Here is a 23,644-nt window from a genome sequence, read left to right on the forward strand (position 1 = left end):
ATTGGAGAAGTGTAGAAAATTTTCTGTGGAGATTTGCTTACTTTTAATGTTTCTACCCCTTATTAACTGATGGGTTGGGTATAATTTGAGGAACATAATTTTTTTGTGTGATTCTTAGAAAGTTACTGTGTAAGTATAATTAAATTAGATTTAATTGAAAAACGTCTATGATTCCTTTTAAGGGAGTGGTCCCATTTTTTAGATCCATACTGGGTTTTTTTTTTTGTATTTCCATATCTTTTTTTTTTTTTTTTAACTTTTAACTTTGTATCAGGGTAGAGTCAGTTAACAGTGTTTGGTAGTTTCGGGTGAACAGCAAAGGGACTCAACCCTACTGTATTCATGTATCTATTCAGACCCATACTGGGTTTGGATGTGGTTATGCAGTCTGTGGCTCCTGATTGATTTTTCTTTTCTTTCTTTCTTTCTTTTTTTTTAACAGTGAAGGAAATAAGCCTCCAGGACATCAAGGAGGATTTGGAGTTGGATCCAGAGGAGAACAGCACCCTTTTTATGGGCATCCTCATCAAGGGGCTGGCCAAACTGAAGAAGATCCCAGAGACAGTGAAGGCAATCACAGAACGCTTGGAGCAGGAACTTAAGCAAATCGTGAAGAGGTCTACAACCCAGGTGGCCGACAGTGACTATCAGAGGGGAGAGAACCTCACGGCTGAGAACCAGCCAAGGTAGGTTTTTGCTAACTGCATTGACTATACCTTTTTGAAGGGTAGGGAGTGGTAAGTATTATATGTATCTTTGTTGTTTAGTCACTAAGTCATGTTCTGCTCTTTGTTGATGTTATCTTTTTTTTTTTTTAACTTTATTTTGTATTGGGGAGTATATCTAATTAACAAATAATATTGTGATCATTTCAGGTGAACCACAAAGGGACTCAGCCATACTTGTATTAATACATGTATCCACTCTCCCGCAAGCCCCCCTTCCATCTAGGCTGCCACATAACATTGAGCAGAGTTCCCTGTGTGATACAGTGGGTCCTTGTTGGTTATCCATTTTAAATATAGCAGTGTGTACATGTCTCCATCCCACATACCCTTACTATCCCTTCCCCCATCCTTCCCCCCTCTGGCAACCGTACGCTCGTTCTCAAAGTCTGTGAGTCTGTTTCTGTTTTATAAGTAAATTCATTTGTATCGTTTCTTTTTAGATTCCACATATAAGGGATGTCAAAAGGTATTTCCCATCTGACTGACTTCACTCAATACGACACTCTCTAGGTCTGTCCATGTTGCTGCACGTAGCATTATTTCATTCTTAAGGATGAGTAATACTCCACTGTATATATATACCAAGTTGATGGTATTTCTTGAACTTTGGATGCTGTAGACCATACAAACTCAGATTGGTGAAAACAGCTTGAATGAGTGTGTAGCTCAGCTGGTTTTGGATGTAGTTGAGAAGTTGTCCATACTCAAAGGTAAGAAAGTAGCAGTTATTGAATATTTCTTAAGCACTAAACTGTATTCAAGGCAATTTGTGTATATTACCTTATTTAATTCTCATTACAACCTTCTGAGCTACTTACTTAGTATCCACATTTTACAGTTAAGGAAACTGGGGTTCAGAGATAAAGTAATTAGCTCAAGGTCACAGAACAAGTGGGTAGTCTTGGAGTTGAGTGCAAGTCCTTGGTCTTTGCTCTGTCCCATGCTTTCTCCTTCAATGTGTGGTGATATTATATTTTCCAGTAGGCATCAGTCCCAGGAATTCCTTTATGGACTTAAAACAACTAATAAGGTTTGGATTTCATAATTCTTCTTTCATGAGGGAAAACCAAATCATCCTCTGATTCTGACTCTCTTGACAGTCATACACTGGGCTTAAAGCTTAATACTCTGATGTTATCTGATGATGGGAGAAGATATTTCAAATTGAGGCTTTCCTAGAAGATTCAAGATTCACTCTACATGGGTCTCTGTCCCTTCTTCCTGCTTCTCTATTCTATTCCTCAGGCTTCTGTGGGCACCAGATATGGACAAGGCAAGAATTTGCCATCAGAGGGGGAAAGGCCAATGGAAACCACGATTTTATCTGAGAACAGAGGGCAAAATAGAACATTTCTTCTGAGTTGCTCAAATAATATGAGTCCCTGGGAGGTGCTGGACAGTGTGTTCTAGGCAGTATCATAGTCAGGCTAGCCTGTTGTGAAGGAGTTCTACTCTTTGTACTTAGGAATTTAAAAACTTATTTAGAAAGAAGATAAGCAAATTTAAAGAGAAATAATAGCTTACTTAGTATGGAGTCCCTCAGATGTACTTTAAATTTTTGAAGAAATTGATGTATTCTACTTACGTTTTTTATATTCTTTGGATTTTCTAAATAACACTGATTTTAATTACACATTCATTTCAGTTCAGTTGCTCAGTCATGTCCGATTCTTTGCGACCCCATGGACTGCAGCACGCTATGCTTCCCTGTCCTTCACCAACTCCCAGAGCTTGCTTAAACTCACGTCTATTGAGTCAGTGATGCCATCCAGCCATCTCATCCTCTGTCGTCCCCTTCTCCTCCTGCCCTCAGTCTTTCCCAGCATGAGGGTCTTTTCACATGAGTCAGTTCTTCACATCAGGTGCCCATAGTATTGGAGTTTCAGCTTCAATGTCAGTCCTTCCAATAAATATTCAGGACTGAATTCCTTTAGGATGGACTGGTTGGATCTCCTTGCAGTCCAGGGGACTCTTGAGAATCTTCTCCAACACCACGGTTCAAAAGCATCCATTCTTCGGTGCTCAGCTTTCTTTATAGTCCAACTCTCATATCCATACGTGACTACTGGAAAAACCATAGCTTTGACTAGATGGATCTTTGTGGGCAAAGTAATGTGTCTGCTTTTTAATATGCTGTCTTGGTCATAACTTTTCTTTCAAGGAGCAAGTGTCTTTTAATTTCATGGCTGCAGTCACCATCTGCAGTGATTTTGGAGCCCAAGAAAATAAAAGTCTGTCACCATATCCATTGTTTCTCATCTATTTGCCATGAAGTGATGGGACCAGATGCCATGATCTTAGTTTTCTGAATATTGAGTTTTAAGCTAACTTCTTCATTCTGCTCTTTCACCTTCATCAAGAGGCTTTTTAGTTCTTCGCTTTCTGTGAAAAGTGTGGTGTTACCTGCATATCTGAGGTTATTGATATTTCTCCCAGCAATCTTTATTCCAGCTTGTGCTTCATCTAGCCCAGCATTTCTCATGAGGTACTCTGCATATAAGTTAAATAAGCAGGGTGATAATATATAGCCTTGACGTACTCCTTTCCCGATTTGGAACTTCAAAAATTAATTCTCTCATAAGCTTCATTCTACAGTGCAATTGGTAAAGAAAGCATTTTCTACCCCTCTTCTGCCATGGAGTATGTCAAAGCACATGTTTGGAAAAGCATGGATTTTGGAGTTGAGAAGACTTGACTTTGAATTTCTGTTCTGTAAATGCTGGGTCAGCCAAAAATTTCTTTCATTTTTTCATAAGATGTTATGGGAAAATCCAAATGAACTTTTTGGCCAATCCAGTAATACCTGTCTTACAGGCTCTTGTTAGATGAGGTTATATGGTTAGAGTTTGTTAGAATAGTGCTGGTCAGTACCATTCCATGCATACTTTGTGTATGAATACATAAGTTTATTTATTCTTGGTTCCTTTCTCAACTTTCATGTTCATTGATCTCTCATACTGTGGTCCAGAGAAGCGGGGAATGGTTCCAGATTGAACTGTGCTTGTCTTTTTTCTTTGCCTGGAGCCTGGATTTTCCTGAAGGCCTTTTGCCTCTTTACTAATGAACACTCCAGAATTCTGATTTGCTATTTACCCTGTTGCTGCAAGTCCCTGGATGAAAACACCGAATTTTCATGGGGAAACAGCACAATGATAATATATACTGGAAACAAAAGGAAAAGGGCATGGATCAATAACTTTTCTGCAGTTCTCATTACAGTCCCCTTAAAAGCAATGCATCTTTCCTAGGATTTTGATCTCTTCTGCTTCCCTTCCCTCAACCCCTTCCAAAATTCACAAGTGGAAATTACAGCAATAGAAGTGGAAATTTAGCATACTGCCCCAGGGAATAATAAATGTTTCTCTGTGAAGAATGAGTCAGCAGGAGGGTTTTTTCCCTTCAAGTTTCGTGTTTTGTCAGTATTTTAGAGGCTTTTGTAGGCAGGATATATTGGACACTGGCTTGCGAACAAGCTGTTTGTCTTGGTTTCATGCCTATAACATGATTTCCATTTTACAAAGTCTATGAACCTGAAATTTGGGGCCAAAACTCTTTATTATACAGTAACACAGAGAAAGCAAATATTTTGATTCAGCCATTCTTTTTGAAAGTCAAAGACTAGATTCTTGGGTTGGTGTTCCAAATAACTGATAATTTAGAGCAAGTCTGTAGTGGCTATGTGCCAACTAATGCTATAAAACTCCAAGAATTAATTACCTGGGAAACTTCATTCCAAAGTGATGGCACTGTTGCTTCTAGAGGTCTAGAATTTTAGAAAGGATGTTGGCAGATGGTTCTTGAAGCTTGCATGGTACTTTGTGTTAAACTGTACTGGGAGGTGTCAGTGATACTATTTTAGAGAGAAGCAAAGTCTCAATAGTTTGCATTATTACTCTTCTCTTTTACCCGTCAAGGAATCTTATGCTAAAGGGACAAGAGTCTGTTTTCCGTAAAGGAAGATGGAGCAGAGACAAAAGAACCATGAATCCTTCTTCCACAAAATTCTTCTCTCCATTAGTTCGCACTCCCGGTGAGATAACTTGTTCCGGTCATTAGCATATAAATGCTACTCTGAGGCTAGGTGCCAGAATATAACTTTCCCTAGAAGTTTCATTGTTCAGCATCATCATCTTAAATATATTCTGGTTGTGATGCATTGCAGGCCTATTTTCATTTGTCTTTATGTAAAGCGAATTAATGCTGTGTGCTATTTCTCTAGAAAAGTAGTGGGAACCAGACTAGTGAATTTTCTTTTGCTTTCACTTCCTGCAGAGCCAGAATACTTTCACAGCTAATTTTCAAAAATCACCAGGTCTCTCACATTTTATTTTATTTTATTCTTGACCCCCAATCTATCTATTGTCTATTTATGCTGCTAAGTTGCTTCAGTTGTGTCCGACTCTGTGTGACCCCATAGATGGCAGCCCACCAGGCTCCCCCGTCCCTGGGATTCTCCAGGCAAGAACACTGGAGTGGGTTGCCATTTCCTTCTCCAATGCATGAAAGTGAAATGTGAAAGTGAAGTCACTCAGTCGTGTCCGAGTCTTAGCGACCCCATGGACTGCAGCCCACCAGGCTCCTCCGTCCATGGGATTTTCCAGGCAAGAGTACCGGAGTGGGGTGCCATTGCCTTCTCCTATTGTCTATTTATAGGGGAAATATTTTGTCCTTCTATCCATTTTGTAGTGTCTTAAAACCTCTGTTTACTATGAAAGGAAAATATTCAACTACTGTTGTCACCAAGTTGATAGACATTAGGAGAACATGTGCTTTAAAATCTCCCAGAACTACCTGCTACCCATAATTTCCTCAGAAAGCCAGGTGGTGTCTTCAGTCTCAGATGCTTGGTGTGGCCTGCAGCCTGTGCAGCTCAGAATCAATTTCTTCAAGTCCCACTGCCTAGTTAGTTATTGGTTCTTTTCCAAAATCTAGCTCATGAACATTTCCTGTCATTTTTGTTTCAAAAAAAGCTGGAGGAGGTTCTTTATTATTTAGCAAATAAGTCCCTGGTGGTGCAGTGGTAAAGAACCTGCCTGCCAATGCAGGAGACACAGGTTTTACCCCTGGGTCAGAAAGGTTCCCTGGAGAAAGGAATGACAGCCCACTCCAGTATTCTTGCGTGGGAAATCCCATGGACAGAGGAGCCTGGTGGGCTACAGTCTAGGGGGTCACAAAGACTTGGACACGACTTAGCAGCTAAACAACAGCAAGAAAAGCATGAGGAATACAGGGAAGAAACAAAATCTTCTCACAGCTGTTGTAGCTTGTCAAGAATATGGAAGAGAGAAGAACTGGGAAAAGAGAAGGATTGGCCTGTGTGAAACAACCACTCGACTCATTTGAAAATGATCCTATTTAAAAATGAAAGCAGAATGGGGAGGTGCTGAAGGATTATTCCACCTCGGTAAAACTGCTGGTCTGGCAGGTGGATGCCATGACTGCCAGGGAGACCTTTTCCCCTTTTGGAAGATCATTCTGCCCTGTACCATCATCTCTATTATGAATGAGGGAAGATTAAGTGTCCGATATAAAAAGAGAACATTGCATATTCTGTGCTCACTGTGGTATTGAGGAAAGATTCATGGAAAAATGGGAGAGAAATATGCTTTAATGCTAAAATAGTTGTGTTTGGATAGTGAAGTTATGGGTCCCCCTCCCCCAGTTTTGCAGCTGTTAAGTTAATGTGAAAAATAAATTCATTATTTAAGAATTAATTTACAGTGTTACACAGGTTATTTAAATCAAAATAAAGCATTACAGTGCTTCCGTGGGGGTCCAGTGGCTAAGACTCTGTGGTCCCAAAGCAGGAGGCCTGGGTTTGATCCCTGGCCAGAAACTAGATCCCACATGCCACAGCTAAGACCTAGCACAGCAAAATAAATAAATAAAAATAAATATTAAAAAAGAAAGAAAGAGATCATTACAAATGGAAATCCTGATTGGAGGTATTAGTGTAGAAAAATACAGTACCTGTTTGCAGACCAACTGGATCATGCTCATTAAGTTGCTTTTTGTGATGTGTGTGTGTATGTGTGATTTTCTTGACTATTCCTGGAATGGAAGCTTCAAAAGCAGAGAGAATGCTTTTGCCTTGTTCAGCACCATATCTCTAGAATGTAGGCACAGTGTCCACCAGACCAATAATAAATATTTTTTGAATGAAAGAATGAATTCTATTTATACTGAATATCTGTCATGGACCAGGAACTGTCCTAAAATACCAAACAAATATGAACGATCCCCATCCTTATGGAGTTTAAAAGTCTAAAGGGGAAGAAGGTCATTAATCAGAGCATTCTTAGATAACTGTATTATTACAAATTGTGTGTAAGTGCCATGGAGGAAGAGCAAATGTGCCCTAAGAGCAGATAGCCATGGGGATGCAATCTGGTCTGGGTAGGTGGGCATTAGGGTGTGCGGTATGAATGTTTTAAATAAGTAAGGCGGCTTTTATTTTTTTATGATATCTCCACTCATTGATAGCACCTGCTTCTAGTTACTACTAGTTATTCTAGTTGTGCAGTTACCTTGACATTGACGTAAAAGATGTGAGGAGGAGGGCATCCAATTCTTGATGTGCAGTTTTCAGCTTTTTTTGCTGGCTGATGAGAGTTTTATGGTTGATTAGATTTTGATCATTATTGCCAAGTGTATTTTCTTGGCGATAATACCAAGTTTTCAGGTCATCAATAATGTTTGAGAGGTCCTGTATTCCCTAGTAAACAGATTGTACTATAAACATTTTTATCTTTGTCAATCTGATCAGCTAAAAATTGCATTTTCAAGATGGTTTCGATTTGTATTTTTTAGAGAAAATTTGAGATTAAACTTCCTATTTGTGTAATAAATTTTTTTGTTATGATATTTGTGTTATATCTGGATATATTACTTCAAAATAATCTGGATTGAAGGTGATTGTCGTGGTAGCTAAAATAAGGTTAGTGTTAAATGATAATTGTTGAATCAGGGTGATAGGTGCAGGATGGTTCATTATCCTTTCCTAAAAGTAGACTTATTTAAATGTTGAAATTTTCAGTAATACAGTGGTCAAATAGTGTTTTATTTCCTTTCCAGTGAACACCCATTTTTCCATTATGTTTGTCTTATTGATTTGAAGGAACTCTTTATATATCAAGAAAATTAGTTCTTTGAAATTTATATTGTAATTTCCCACCAGCTGCATTCTCTTTTGACTTTATGATGTCTGATCATGTATACATTGTTTTTATTTTTATGAGGTTGTATTTATTAATATTTTATTTTTTAAAGGGTCTGGGTTTTGTGTCAGAACTTAGGTCTTCTTCACTCATAGATTATAAATAAAATTTTCCAAACTTTCTTCTAGTACAATCTTAGTATTTATGATTTTGAGAGATCTGGTATCTGAAGGAGTGGCCCATGCTACTTTTAAACATCTGTAGCATGTATTACATTGTATTGTAATCAACTGTATACCGTTTTCATTTCTGCCCCCTAAGTATGTCATGTAATGGCTTGTCAGTATGAGATGATGCTGGCTAAATAATTGTAACATATACTTATCTGCTTTATAGTCATGTTTTTCTTCATAGTTGGTATTTGCCTCATTTCCTAAAACGTTTTTTCGCTCTTGATTTCTCAGTCTACACAGGAAATAGATTTGTGGAGATACACTGAATTATTGCTCTAAAAGTTGGAAAAATGTACTTTCAAATATTTTAAAAATTCAGAGTCCAGAACTTGAAGGCATACTGTTTTAATAGGCCAGTCTTACAAAGTGGTTTTATCTCTGAGATATCTAAAGGCTCCAGTCCCAAGGTTAGTTTTATGGTACAAGTACAGTGCTTGTGGAAAGAGAAACGAAATATTTCTCACGATTTCTTTATATCTGTGGCTAGAGTCAGGCATATATTTTTCAAATAAGAGCATTTCCTTTCATCTCTTCTTTCTCTATTAGTTACTCTTCTAAATACCTGAAATATAGGATTTGGTGAAATTGGCCATCTTATTTTACAGGAAAATCGTTTAAGAGCAGCTTTGAAGCAAGGTCAGGCGCTTGTCCTGGTGGCTTCTTGTAGCCATTGCCAAGCACTGTATGTGGCACTTGGGCATGCTTGGCATCAGGGAGGGCTTCGATGTAATTTGGGTGAGTGGTTAATTCGAATACAAGCAGGCGGGAAGCAAGTACATTTAACTTCATTGATTATGATTCCATTTGATTAAATCTCTACTTCTGATTACACATATCAGTGAGAATATGCTCTAAATACACCCAAACTATTAAACACTGAAAGGTGTGAATAAGATGACCAGAGACATACAGAAAAAAATCCCACTATTCCTCAACTGGAATGTAATCACCTGCAGCCTAACTGAAATATTTTTAGGACAAATAAAAGGAACTGCTTCTTTACCTCTGGGACTTATTACACTGTTTGTTAACTGAAACATCCAGCTTATTACCATGAAAGGTAGTACTGGTCCCAAATCTGCATGCTTTCTTGTAAGACTTAAGTTCATTGATGAGATCTTCTTGACATATCAGGTGAATTAATAACATTACCCATGTTATGGGTATGTTTATAGCTCTCTGGTAAACGTGCGGTTGGACAGCTGTCTTTCTGATTTTATGTTGTCCTTTGGAGAAAGGGTGCTTGGCTGAATGGGCCACAGGTCTTACTCAGTGTTGAACATTTCTTAAATCTTTGTTTTGCATTTGTCAGGGTAAAAGCAAAACATTTGCTTTTGATTTCTCTTGTTTTGCACACTATAGGAAGTTCAGTTAGAGATTGGGCCAGTTTAAGGAAACAATGGATAAAATGTACATTTCAGGTTATTGCTAATATTACTTAGGTGTCAGCTTTCATGCTGCATCAAGGCCTCGTCTCTATTTGGCGGATAGTAGGAGCTGCCTTAGATCTTGTCATTTTCCTGATGCTTGTTGGTGTCATAATATAGACATACTCCACATTTAAACTGGCGCTGACTCTTTCTTGTAGCAAAAACACACAAAAACAGACTTGGGTCAAATGAAATTCTTCCCTTGGTGATGTTTAGGAGTGAGGTCACATATGATTAAAGTACCTTCATGTGTATCTTAGGCTTTATTTTGTGTTTTCTGGGCTCCTCTAGCTCCTGGTCCATGTTCTCATTATGTTCTCTAATCAGACTGAGGTGTAAGTTTGTAAGAGGAGGGTTCACTTTGTGTTTGAAGCCTGACTTAGGACTGGGCACATACCAAATGCCCAGGAAGTTTAATGAATGAATAGGTAAGAAAAATGCAAAAAAGATACTTTTAAAATAAGAGTAAGCAATTTTTCTGTTAAAAAAAATTCTCAGCAGTACACACAGTGGGGTCTAAGGATCAGCAATACCGCTGTCACTTGAGATTTAGAAATGCAAATTCTCCCCATGGTGGAGAAGTGATTAAATTGGAATCCCTCAGTGCAGGGCCCACAGGAGCCTCTACTTTAGACGATTGTACGTATGCTAAAATTTGAGAACACTCTTTATAACATCAGGGACATCATGGAGTTCTGCAGCTTTGTAACGTTTATGCTGTGCAGAGCAGCCTGCCATCTGGCGCCTCACCTGAGTGAGGCTCACTGTTGGCCTCATCACAGGCAGGGGCATTATTATTAATCCCAGATTTGCCCAAGCAAATGTGAGAGCTGCGATGACTTGACAGTTCACATAGCTGGTTGGTGGTGGTGGATTTCAGAGAAGTTGCCTCTTATCTGCCATGGAAGTTTGCTTTCTGGCTTCCATAAGGATGGTGGTCTAGCTTGTTTCCTGGGCCTGGTTTTGGCCTTCCTCAGAAGAATGGTATTCATGGCCACACATCCCTTCTCTGACCCACGCTCCCTGCAATGATCAGTGGCAGCCCTCTCAGCGACAGCCGGATTCCTTAACAAGTGTGATCAGCGGCCACAGAGTAAATGAGTTTTAATTGACTTGAGATGCAGACTGATAACTTAGGTACCTAGACAGTTCCCCTAGAAACCTTGTACATCATTGTACTAAAGACTAATACAACTAAGTGATAAGAATAGACACCTAAAATCATAACTTTTCTTGTATTTAAGTGGATTCGTGGATAATTTTTCCAATGTTCCGTTACGACAGTGTATTATTTTTCAAATGGGTGAAGGGCTTTTCTTCTCCTAGCTTTATTGAGATGTAATTGACAGATAGCATTGTGTAGGTTTAAGGTGTACAACATATTGATTTAACTCACTTAAATATTTCACAATGATCACCACCATTGGCTAACATCTGCATCACCTCACATAATTACCATTTCTTTTTTGGTGGTGATAACGTTTAAGATCGACTCTCTTATCAACTTTCAAGTATATAATACAGTATTAACTATAACACTATGCTTTACCTTAGCTCCTCAGATCTTATTCGTCTCATATCTCAAAGTTTATACTCCTTGACCACTATCTCCCCTTTAACCACTTTGGTCTATTCCTTTGACTTTGGCTTTTATAGTTTCCACATATGAGTGAACACATACAGTGTTTGTCTTTCTCTGTCTGACTTATTTTACTTAGCCTAATACTGGGGTCGCACAGAGTCGGACACGACTGAAGCGACTTAGCAGCAGCAGCAGCAGCAATACCCTCAAGGTCCACTTCATATTGTCACAAATGACAGGATGTTCTTTCTCATGGCTGAATAATATTCCACTGTGTTCTATCTGTTCATTGATTGATGGGCACTTAGGCTGTTTCCGCATCTGGGCTGTTGTGAATAATGCTGCATGAACATGGGAGTGCAGGTATTTCTTTGAGAGTCTGTTTTCATTTCTTTGGGATATATATGCAGAAGTCAGATTGCTGGGTCATACGGCAGTTTTTCTTTTAATTTTTTGAGGAACCTCCACACTGTTTTTCACAGTGGTGCATCAGTTTACCTTCCCACCCAACAGTGTACAAAGTTCCCTTTAATCCACATTTTCCCCCATGCTCGTCATCTCTTTTTAAAATTATATTTTATTTTTAGAGTGTAATTGCTTTACAGTGTTAATTTCTACTGTACTGTATCCATACATCCCCCTCCCCTTGAACCTCGTTCCTCCCACCATCCTGTCTCTCGTCTTTTTGATGATAGCCCTTCTATCAGGTGGGAGGTGATCTCCTTGTAGGTTTGATTTGCATTTCCCTGGTGGTTAGTGATGTAGAGCACTATTTTGTGTACCTTTTGGCCATTTGTATGTCTTCTTTGGAAATACGTCTTATTCAGTTTCTCTGCCCATTAATCGGATTGTGTTTTGTGTTATTGAATTGTGTATTCTTTATATATTGGATATTAACCCTTTATCCAATATATGGTTTGCAAATATTTTCCTCACTCATAGGTTGCTTTTCATTCTGTTGATGGCTCCCTTTGTTGGGCAAAACCTTTTAATTTTATGTTCTACTTGTTTATTTTGCTTTTGGTGTGAAATCCAAAGAGTCATTGCTGAGACTAATGTTGAGGCTATTATCCCTGTGTTTTCATGTAAGTTACATGGTTTCAGTTCTAGGTTCAAGTCTGTAATTCATTTTGAGTTGATTTTTGTGTGTGTTGGTGTTAAGAGAGTGGTTCAGTTTCATTCTCTTGCACGTGACTGTTAGTTTTCTCATCACCTTTTGTTGAGGAGACTGTCCTGGAAAAGTCTTAAAGAATGATACTAACACTTTAATTCAAAGAAAGAGGGCCTGGATTTATTTTCTAATTTCAGTCACTAATTTGCCACACCTTAGAAGTTCGTTCGAGGTCATCTAAGAATTCAGAGACTGATCATGAGAGGCTGACTTGACAAGTAGGGAAGTGACACAGAAAGGAAATTACTAGAGCCAGGACCCAGTTCTTTTCATTTTCAGTGTGTTCCATTCTATATTGCTAATGGTTTTTTCCCTATTCTTTTCATAGCACAGATGGGAATTAGTCAGCACTCCTTAAATAGTAACTTCTTCTTATGTGAAGATTGTTGTTAATAAGTGGTGAAACTAATTTTCATCCCTTAGAAGTAGGTATTAGATAACCTTGAAGATTAAATGGCATCTATGTCCTGTTTGAGATGAAAAATACTAGTTCAGCCAAGCTTATTATGAAAATGTGTATGTGCTATCTCACAGGAATGTAAATCTAAGACCACTTTGATATGACATAATTGATGATCAGTTTCTTTTAATTTTTCATAGAAAACCTAAGCTCAGAGGTTAGTATTTTCTTGTCTTTTAGAACATGGAGGTAGGGAAATAAATATTCTGTGGTTTTTGCCTTTGTCTGTCTGTGGGAAATGCAGAACCTGATATTAAGGTCTCAGCAGATAAGTAGTAGAACAAAACTGATTTTCTACCTTGTGTGTGTGTCTTTGCTTCGTGACCAAGTAAGGCAGATTCTTGGCTCCTAAAATGGGTTTTCCAGCCAAATGACTAATTCAGGGTTCCTTGGATGTTAAATTTAGATTCAGATAGTCGAATCTCACCTTAAATATTGAACATTTTTCACAGTTTGAGGATATAGCTTTATACTATAGACATTTCTTGCCATGTGCAACTGTGACTATTTTTTGACATTTTCTTCTTAATCCTCTGCCTGTTTTCATAGTGGCATTCCAACATGAGATGCATAGGGACAGCTCTGGGTAGGAAGTTAGTAGGATACCTAAGAGAACAGGTAACATTTTGCTTGCCTCTGTAAGCAGGCAGTTTTCAAAACCTGCCAGGTAATTGGAAGGATGTTTAAAGAACAAATACTTGCTTCACCTGACTCTTCCCTGTTTTTTGTTTTTTTTTTTAACACAAGATACATTTTATTACATTATTTTTCAAGTTAGCTCTGGATGCATATATCTTTCATCTTGTAACTACATTTCTTTTGGTTCTCGCGTTCAGGTTGATAAGGCTGTCTTTTGAGAAGAGAATTTTGTGTGAAATGTTTTTTGTTGTGGGGTGCTGAAGCCAGGAGATTGTAATATCTAATACGTATTTCCTCATCACTTGTTATCTGCAATCGGGTCTCCATCTCTCTCATCTGCTAGAGCTCATTGTTTCATTCATTGATTCAACAAATATTTATTGCCTGTCATATGCTTACTCTTATGACAAATACTGGAATACAGTGATAAATCAGGCAGTTCTTAACCTCATTGAGTTTACAGTTTAGAGAAGAGGAGGTGAAGACTAAGGGAAAGACAACTCCTCTAAGGGCTGTTTCAGCAATCCAGGGAAGAGAAAATAAAGCCTGTATGAGCAGAGCAACAGTGGCAATAGGTGAAGCCCATTCTAGAGACAGTAAAGAAGTAGAAGTAAAAGAAGTTGGTAATTAATTGGCTTTGAGGAAGAGAGGGAGGGAAGGATGATTTGCTGGGATCAAGTGACTCCCATTCACTGACTTAGGTAAGTGGAAAAGCAGGTTTGGGGAGGAGATGTTGGGTTTGAGGTTGACAGCTCAGGAGAGCCATCTGGATAGAAGATACGTTTGGGAGATTAGTGAGTGGATGTTTGAGGACACAGTGGTGAACGAGCTCACCTAGAGCAAGTGTGAGGGTTGAGCAGCGTTGACAGCATTTAAGCAGCAGGCTGGGAAAGAGGTTCCTGATAAGGCACCACTAGAGAGGCAGAAGCAGAGTAGAAGAGTTGGAGGAATGGAGTCTATGATTTGCTGGGAGCAGGTGATAGCCTTGCTGGAACATTTGCTGGAAGTCAGCATTTCAAGGAGGAGAGCACGGTCAGTAGAAGCAAGTGCTGCACCGTCTTGAATAAGGACTGAAGAGGGTCTTTCCTTTTTCCTTCTTTCCTTTCTGTCTCCCTTTTTCTCTGTTAGTATCGTAGACTTACAGTGTTGTGTTAGTCTCAGGTGTGCAGCAAAGTAATTCAATTATGCATATATATCTGTTCTTTAGATTCTTTTCCCTTACAGGTTATTACAAAGTACAGTATACTGTTTACTCTGTGCTATAAAGTAGGTAATTGTCGGTTATCTGTTTTACATGGAGTAATGTACGTATCTTACATTGAGCAAAATGCTGATTTGAGACTTCTGTGAGAATTAATAGCGTGCCAGAGGTAAAAGCGGGTTGGCAGTGAGAAAGTAGAGGAATTATGGGCAGTTTCATTGACTCTTGGCAGCCTTGGTTTCCCTAACATTGTACGGTACTCATAACTCTTCTGCCTCTTTTCTTGAATTTGTTCCTTTTTTTTTTCTAACACCATTTAAAAGAAACGCTGTCCCAGACTGAACACTTTGTTCTCTGTTTCTGAGCTTTAGTTTTTTGTTTATAACATGGGGACTACAAATGGAGCCTTCCTTGTAGCGTTGGCTTGAGGATTACGCGTGCGCTTGGTGCAGGGCCTGCCTGTTGTCATCGGAGTGGCTGTGTTGGTGTTGGGGTCTCTGTCGTGGTCCTTATTGTTGCCATCATTGTCATCGTCTCACTCCTGCCTCACTGTTTGGGGATCTTGTCCATCGCGAGAGCGTTAGCTGCGGGCAGCATGTAGAAGGAGTCAGCAGGGGGCTTCCCTGGTGGTGCAGATGGTGAAGAATCCCACACGCACACAGGGGCTGTGTTCTAACTCTCTCGCCCAGAAGGGCCATACATGTCACTGTTTTGTCAGTTCTCTCAGTCCATTGTGAGCATCTGCTTTTGTTTGGAGGGATTATACAAAGAGGAATGAAGGAATTGGTTCTTATAATGTGAATTTGGGCTTCCCAGGTGTCGCTCCTGGTAAAGAATCTGCTTGCCAATGCAGGAGGTGCAAGAGACTCAGGATTGATCTCTGGGTCAGGAAGATCCCCTGGAGAAGGAAACGGGAACCCACTCCAGTATTCTTGCCTGAAAAATCCCATGGACAGAGGAGCCTGGAGCCTGGCTCCATTCCTCCAACTCTTCCACTCTGCTTCTGCCTCTCTGGGGGTGCCTTATCAGGAACCTTTTCCCCAGCCTGCTCCATGGTGTTGCAGAAGAGTCAGACATGACTGAGAGATTGAGCAATGTGGATTAGGACTCTCTTAGTTATCAGTGACAGAACCTGCCTCCGACTAACGTAATTAAAGAAGGGTTCTGTTGGGGTGGTACTAGTGTATCTTAGGCAATACAATCAGGACTTCACTAAGCTGGGGGAAGAACAGAGATACCACTGGCCCATGGGGACATCTGAAGTATCACTTGTCTCTCCCTGTTTTCCTGCTCTAGGTGGTAACTGTTAAAGGTACAGAAAGCAGTTTGCTGTTGATTTGAGTTTGCTTTTCAGTATACTTCCACCTCGAGTTTTCTGTTTAATTCTCACAATTTATATGAGGAAATTCACCTGAGGAAATTGGTGTTTGAGGAGCCTGAGATTTTGGAACAGTCTGATGATATGTTGTTCATCCCATGGGTGTTCAGCAGAGAGCTGGTACCAAGTCTAGCTTTCTAATGCCAGTCCTGCATATAGGCATTTATACCACATTGCTATCTCAGGACTGAAATTTTCTTTCACCAACTGTGATGTTATATTGAATATTATTGCATACTATTTTGTGACTCTGGAAATAACCTCTGTGTGTGTGAGAGAGAGAGATTTTCTTCTGACTGGTAGAAATTGTAGTTAATGGGAATTCTTATCTCCATGATTCTTAGGCTTATTCCTGTCTGAGGCCTTTTCTTAACTCAGTTCAGTTTAAGGACTGTCTGGTAGTTTAATGACTCGGCCTGCTCTTTTGTCTTTTGGATCAGTGGTGAAAACCTTGAGCCTAACAGGATTTAAGCAGCTGAGCTAGCTGCAGTGTCTTGTTTTATTTCTTCTTTAGTTAATATTTTGTGGGGTGGGGAGAGTGGAGTGGAGAATGACATTCATAGGGCTTTGTGTGGGGGTTATCCTGTGTCTGGCGCTAAAGGCAAACACTTGTTTTCTCTGTGCTGTGAGGGCAGTCAGCAAGTGTATATGAATATTAACATATTTCCATTTATTTCTGGTAGCTTTAAATTGGACCAGACCAGTGCAGTGTATGTCCTGTTTATGTGAGTGATGCCTGGTCTCTCTTTGCTGCATTGAGGGAGAGTCATCTTGCTTTTTCATTTTCTTTTTTATGCAGGCATGTGTTGGTGAGGAATGGTGGGCCTTGGCAAAGTGTGGGGCTGACTTGGATTCTTCTTTGTTATTGGCCGTTCACTCCTTATCTTGATGCTGAGTTCAGCATCCATTGCTCCCCTGGAGCCCTTTCTCCAAGGTCACCAGGACCTGTGAGTTTTATGTTTCTGTCTTGACCTCCACCGGCCACCATGTGGCCTTGCCTCTGTTGCTCTTCTCTTTTCCTTTGTCTCCTACAGTTTTCCTTCCTGTCTTCTTTTCTTCCTCCCTCCTTTCTTCCTAACCATCTTTTCACAGCTGCTATTTCAGGAAGTATTGATGCTGGGTCTGGCTTGCTTTTCTTACTCTGCATATTATCCCTGAGTAATCTCATCCCCTCAAATATTTATCACTTTGTAAATTTCCAGTATCAGTCTGTCTCCTGAGCTCCTGACTTGCATATGCAAGTACCAGTGCATAACACCTTAAACTTAACATCTTCAGATCTAAACCCAGAAGGAGTCCTTCAGTAATTTCTGTCTTCACTTTAATTCATTCTCATTCTCTTTCCCTACCCCCACCCCACCCCTTTGCCCTCCTCACTCTCTCTGTCTTTTTATCAGAAAAGGTAACCATTGTCTTCAGAGTTGCTCAACCCCAACAAAGGGATCCTGAACCCCTCTCCCTCTTTAATTATGGTACCATTGCCTCCACTAATTCTGTCCACTTTATAACGTGATCCATCCTTCAGTCGTGTGAGGCTCCTGGAACAGCTATTAATTAATACTTTGGTTTTTCAGATGGGAACACTTGGTGGAGTTGACAGATTTTCTTGTAATTACAGGGTTGGGAATTTTCAATGTTGGGAAAGAATGTGCATCTTTTGCTTCTTTGCAGGTTATTTATATGAGAAAGGGGAAAACAAAACAAAACAACTGAACCAAAAGAGGAAAGCTAATGTCTTCCTGGTAATGAGAGTCCACAGGAATCAGTATTAATAATACTTCACTTTTTGAGACATCAGATTCCTTTTTTCATTGTTGTATGTATTTTTGCTTCACCACAGGGGAGGGGTTGAGACCTCAGTGTCCTAACTCAGAGCCACAGCTGATGACTAAAAAAAAAAAGATCTATTGAGATATAGTTCACATACTACACAAATCACACCTTGAAATGTGGTTTTTAGTATATTCACAGGGTGGGAAACCATCACCGCCATGTAGTTCCAGAACATTTTTTGTCTCCTGCTGCAAAACAAACCCCATATGCTGTGGTGGGCAATTCCCACCTACCTAAGTAACCACTGACATATTTTCCGTCTGTAGACTTTGCCTATTCTGAGTATTTCATATAAATAGAATCACACAATATGTAGTCTTCTGTGACTTTTTTTCACTTAGCATAACATTTTCAAGGTTCATGTTGTCGCATGTATTAGTACTTCATCTCCTTTGATAGCTAAATTATATTCTATTGTATGAATGTACCACTTCTTTTTGGTCCATTTGTCAGTTGATGGATATTTGGATTATTTCCATTTTTAAGATTTTACTATTATTGTTTTAGTAATATTTTAATATTATGAATAATGCTGCAGTCAGCATTTGTGTACATGTTTTTGTACATATGTGTTTTTTGTTGGGTACGTACCTAGGAGTGGAATTTCTGGGTCCATATGGTAATTCTGTGTTTAATCTTTTGAGGGACCACCGAACTGTTTTCCAAAGCAGTTGCAGCGTTGTGGATTCTCACCAGGGCTGTTTGAGAGTTCAGATTTCTCTACATCCTTTCCAATGCTTTTTTGCCTGTTTTTTTCATTAAAGCCATCCGGGTAGCTTGAAATGGTATCTCCTGGTTTTGGTTTGCATTTCTCTGATGGCTAAGATGTTGAGCATCTTCTGTTTGCTTATTGTCCCATCATATATCTTCTTTGGAGAACTGTGTTTAATATATTCAAATCCTTTGTCCAATTTAAAATTTGGTTGTCTTTTTGATACTAGTTATAAGAAATCTTGAGATATTTTAGATACAAATCCTTTATCAGGTAAATTATTTGCAAGTATTTTTCTCCCGTTTCTTGAGTTGCCGTTTCACTTTCTGGATGATATCACTTGCAGCATAAAAGTTTTAAATTTTACTGTCCGAGCTGCAGATTTTATTGGTATATTCAAGATTGTTCTGTGGGGAGGCAGAGGAAGGTTTTCCTGTCTTGGAAATTGGTGGATGTTTCCAAGTAGGCAGAGTGGCAGGTAGAATCTCTCCACTTCTGGCCTAGCTCTTTTCCTTCTTTTCTTCCCCATGTAGCCTCTCTTATGACTTTTGATGGTCACACTGCAACAGATCTATCTTGGTCTTGATCCTCCAGGTGCAGTGGCCCTGTCTCAGCATTTTAATCAGAGATTGCTATTTCCATAATGTTATGATGCCATGGATCTCATTTTACACCTCAATTCCTCCTTAGGTCTCTTTTCTAAACAGAGCACTGCCCCTCATTGCCGAGTTGCTCTTGTCCTGAGTAGTAGCCAAGGTGTGTGCAGTCATGGAGTCTGGTGGCCCTGGAGTTAACCAGCAACAGCCCCTCCCGTTGGAGGAGCCACCTCTCTTCCAGTGTGTTTTATCTTGGGTTTGTTAGGCCTGTACCTAAAACTTCATGCCATTGGGAAGTTGGGCACGAATTTGTCTCATGCTTTTGAATGTCATGAATCAATATTTCATTTCATTTCATTTCATTTCAATCAGTATCATTTCAACAGAAACAGACTCAGATTTGGAAAACAAACTTATGGTTACCAAAGGGGAAAGATGAGGGGGAGGGATAAATTAAGAGATTGGGATTAACGTATACCCAATACTATATATAAAATAGTCAACAAGGACCTACTGTATAGCACAGGGAACTCTACTCAGTATTCTGTAATAACCTATATGGGAAAAGAATCCAATAAAGAATAGATAGTTGTTTATAACTAAATCACTTTGCTATACACCTGAAACTAACAAAATATTACAAATCACCTATGCTGTGCTGTACCAAGTTGTCTCAGTCGTGTCCAGCTCTTTGTGACCCCATAAAAAATCATTTCGAGAGTGTTGGGGTATAGCATAGTGTTACTAGATTTTAGTTTTGTCAAGTAAGGACATTTGGGAATGTAGCTGCTGTCATGGAAATAAGATTTCTCGTATCAAGAGAATACCAAAAGGATAAAAGTAAATACATTTACTTTTGTAAAATGTTAGTGTATGGTCTTGCTTTTCTCTCTACCACTGAAAAATGCACTGTGGTCTGTGGACTGACATTTGGGAACCACACTTTAGACACTCAACATAAATCTTTATTTGTAAAGTAGAACCTTAGCTTAATCAGGTATATTCTCTGTATGATGCCAGATACCATTCTTACCCAGATTATTTACCTACACTGAAGTTAACTATTTCAGTTGTTAAGTTAGATATATCTTCCTGTCCGTTGTACTGCTCTCTGCTGATATGTGAGTAGATGTCATATAACAGAGGTGAATATGAAGAATTATTTTAGGTAAATGTGAGTATAAGTGTGAATTGACCTTTACAAGATTTTAAAAAAATCCTCATTGAAAGGTAAAATGGGTCCTGTTTACAAATACAGTGTATAATTCTAAATTATATATGTATATTCCAGACTTGGAAGCCTACATAAATTTTTATTGATTCTGTCTTGTCTAAATTAAAATGTCAAAGAGATACTAGGGTTTTATCATAAGATGGTTACTGGCTGTCACGTTAGCACATTAATTATAGTAATTGGGCAGTAAAGAAGCCATAGGAATAGATAATATGCTATACGTTTTGATGAGATTGCAGTTATAGCCTCTTATTTATGGTAATAAAATCTTGTTAATTGACATTGCCAACAAGCTCTTTTGCTTTCCTTTTCTACTTTCCAGGTTGGTTCATAAGTCTCCTTAGGAACTATGAACTGAGAGCCACAGATTATACAATAAAAGTCACATTCCAAGATTGTCTGTACTCGTTCATGGTATACACATGAAATTCATTTAGCAGATATTTGCTGATCATTCTTCTGAGTGCTCCAGTGTATACAATGATGTACAAAGCAGTGTCTGCTCTAAAAGACTAGTAATGGGGAAGGGAGGTGAAATGTCTGTATAAAAATAAATGTGACCCACATTGATTGAGTCACATATGTCAGCCGCATGCGATACGTTCCTTAAAAGTGGGATATACTACCATTCAAGTCCAGAAAAGGAAAGAACGATTCCAAGCATGGGTGATCAGTGATGCTGTAAGGCTTGGAGATGGGGGAATTACTCTGCATCCATGATATAAACTCTGAGCCATCTCTGAATATACATCTACGTTGTAAAAGTACAGTGAGAGGTAGATGGCTGGATGCACTGACATGGAAATCAGCTTTTGTTCTAGGCTCAGCTGCCTTGCAACCTCATTTTGTGCCCTTGAGTGTATAAAATTGATGTAATAATATGTGTCCAGCATCTCTCACTATGAAAAATGAGATAATGCGGAGGCCTTAAGCTGCTCCCTGTGGTGAAAGTCAGATTGCTTGGCAGGTGTGTATTTTTTTTTTTTTTTCCAGGCAAGTAAGGCCACACATTTGAATGGGAGCAAGCTCAGCTTTCCATGACTAAAAGGATTAGTGTCCTTACCAGAGTGCCCAATTTATTGCTAGAGAATAGCATATTCTGTGTAACATTTGAACTGTTGTCTGAAAGATTGCCTGAATTCCTTAGAAAAACTTCTTATATGAACATACAGTATAGTGATCACTGAATGATGTTAAAAAGGAAACAGTTGTGTATTGAGCTGCTACTGCTGGTTCATGGCCCTTACAATTCTCTTTAAAATTTTTACACCATGTCCATTTTCAAAAATTGAAGTATAATTGATTTACAACATTAGTTTCAGATGTACAGCAGAGTGATTCAATTCTCTATATATTTATGTAGAAATTCTCTGTATATTTATTATTCTCTATATATTTATATATTATTTTCCATTACAGATTTATCATAAGATATTAAATGTAGTTCCCTGCACTATACAATAAATTCTTAATATCTATTTTATTTATAGTAGTTTGTATCTCTTGATCTTGTACTACTAATTTATCCCTCCCCCATCCCTTTCCCATTTGGTAACTATAAGTTTGTCTTCTGTATCTGTGATTCTTTTTCTGTTTTGTGTATAGATTCATTTGTATTATTTTTTAGATCTGACATGTTAACTGATATTGTATACTACTTGTATTTCTCAGTCAGATTTCACCATGTCCATTTTATAACAGAGGAAACTGGGCCTAGATAAAATTTCAGAGGTTGCTTTGAAGTGCAGCCTGTTGAAATGCAATGTGCTGTTTATCATGGCCATGTGCTACTTTAGCTTGATGTTTTTCTTGCAGCCCAGTGTCAGTCAGTTGTGTGTGTGTGTGTGTGTCTGTGTGTGTGTGTATATGTAAATGTTTGTTTTTTTTCACTAGGCTACTTCTAGAACTGCTGGAGTTGCTGTTTGACAAGTTTAACGCTGTCGCCACAGCACACTCTGTGGTCCTGGGATACCTGCAGGACACTGTGGTGACCCCACTGAGTCAGCAGGAAGATGTCAAATTGTACGACATGGCCGATGTGTGGGTGAAGATCCAAGATGTTCTGCAGGTAAGGTCCTTTGACAGAGGGTGCCATCTTGATCAGAATAACAGGTAGGAACATAAAAAAACCAGCCACCTAAAATATTTCCTTACTCATAAACAGAGTGAGAATGTCGTGTTTCTATTTAAAGGTGATGGTTGCTAATGTTATGGAGTTCTGTCATCTTCAAAATACCTTTAAAACAAAGTTTTTTTGGCCAGACTTTAATTTTTTTTTTTAATTTTATTTTATTTTTAAACTTTACATAATTGTATTAGTTTTGCCAAATATCAAAATGAATCCGCCACAGGTATACATGTGTTCCCCATCCTGAACCCTCCTCCCTTCTCCCTCCCCATACCATCCCTCTGGGTCGTCCCAGTGCACCAGCCCCAAGCATCCAGTATTGTGCATCGAACCTGGACTGGCAACTCGTTTCATACATGATATTTTACATGATTCAATTTGGCCAGACTTTAAAATTGGGACATTCTTAATATGTAGCAATCAGGAATCTATAGTATTTGATTTCCTGTTGTAATGTATGTTACTTTGGTGGAATTAATCATATGTTTATGTAATCAGTATGAAAATGTTCTTAAACACTGTTTTATAAACATACATGTAGCTTAATTTTATGACCATTTTTCGTATAGTCAGCTCTTGAATATGTTGGGGTAAAAGACAGGTCAAGAGCTTATATTAAGAGATGAAGATAAACCTGTAAAGTATAAATGTATCACTTTGGTTTGTTGATGATCGGAACAATGATATTAGTGTTTGGTGTGATGCTGCAGAGGTGGTATTTAGAAATTTTATTATATTTTCTCTCCATGAGCCAGGAAAATGTATTTGATTTGGTCAGATGAAAATGAGAAATACAATTAAGAGTTAGCTGAAACAAATTTGACATAGCTCAATAGAAGTGACTTGGTTAGACATCATCTACTAATAGGAAAAAGAATAAGTATATACAGGGAATTGAAAAATGTAACTATGTAGAAATGAAATTATTTGCATAGCAAATAGGAGTCTTTGCAGGAAAAAATAAATCATGAATGTAAATTGTATTCATTTTCGAGAGTATAGGCATGCTCTTGGTAGATTGATTGATTCCCGGTTATTCATTCGTTAGACAGTTTTTTGGATGTAGTCTGTGCTTTATTGATGGTTCAGTAGAAAGAATATAGATTGCAACTATATTCCTTGAGTTTGTTTTGCTGCTATGTTGATTACCATGCAACCATAG

The 23,644-nt window shown here is 38.7% G+C and overlaps 1 protein-coding gene across 8 annotated transcripts in view; it reads left to right on the forward strand.

Annotated features, from left to right (window-relative positions):
- Positions 1 to 23,644, forward strand: part of EXOC4 (exocyst complex component 4) — a 791,044-nt gene that overhangs the window by 84,851 nt on the left and 682,549 nt on the right. For all 8 annotated transcript variants that reach the window (XM_025292062.3, XM_044947183.2, XM_044947184.2 and 5 more), the window contains 2 exons: positions 443 to 686; positions 22,248 to 22,422. In XM_025292062.3, coding sequence (XP_025147847.3) covers positions 443 to 686; positions 22,248 to 22,422 — 419 coding nt within the window. The remainder of the gene's footprint in view (positions 1 to 442; positions 687 to 22,247; positions 22,423 to 23,644) is intronic.

Source organism: Bubalus bubalis, chromosome 8 (genome assembly GCF_019923935.1).
Source record: "Bubalus bubalis isolate 160015118507 breed Murrah chromosome 8, NDDB_SH_1, whole genome shotgun sequence".
NCBI classification, from domain to species: Eukaryota; Metazoa; Chordata; class Mammalia; order Artiodactyla; family Bovidae; genus Bubalus; species Bubalus bubalis.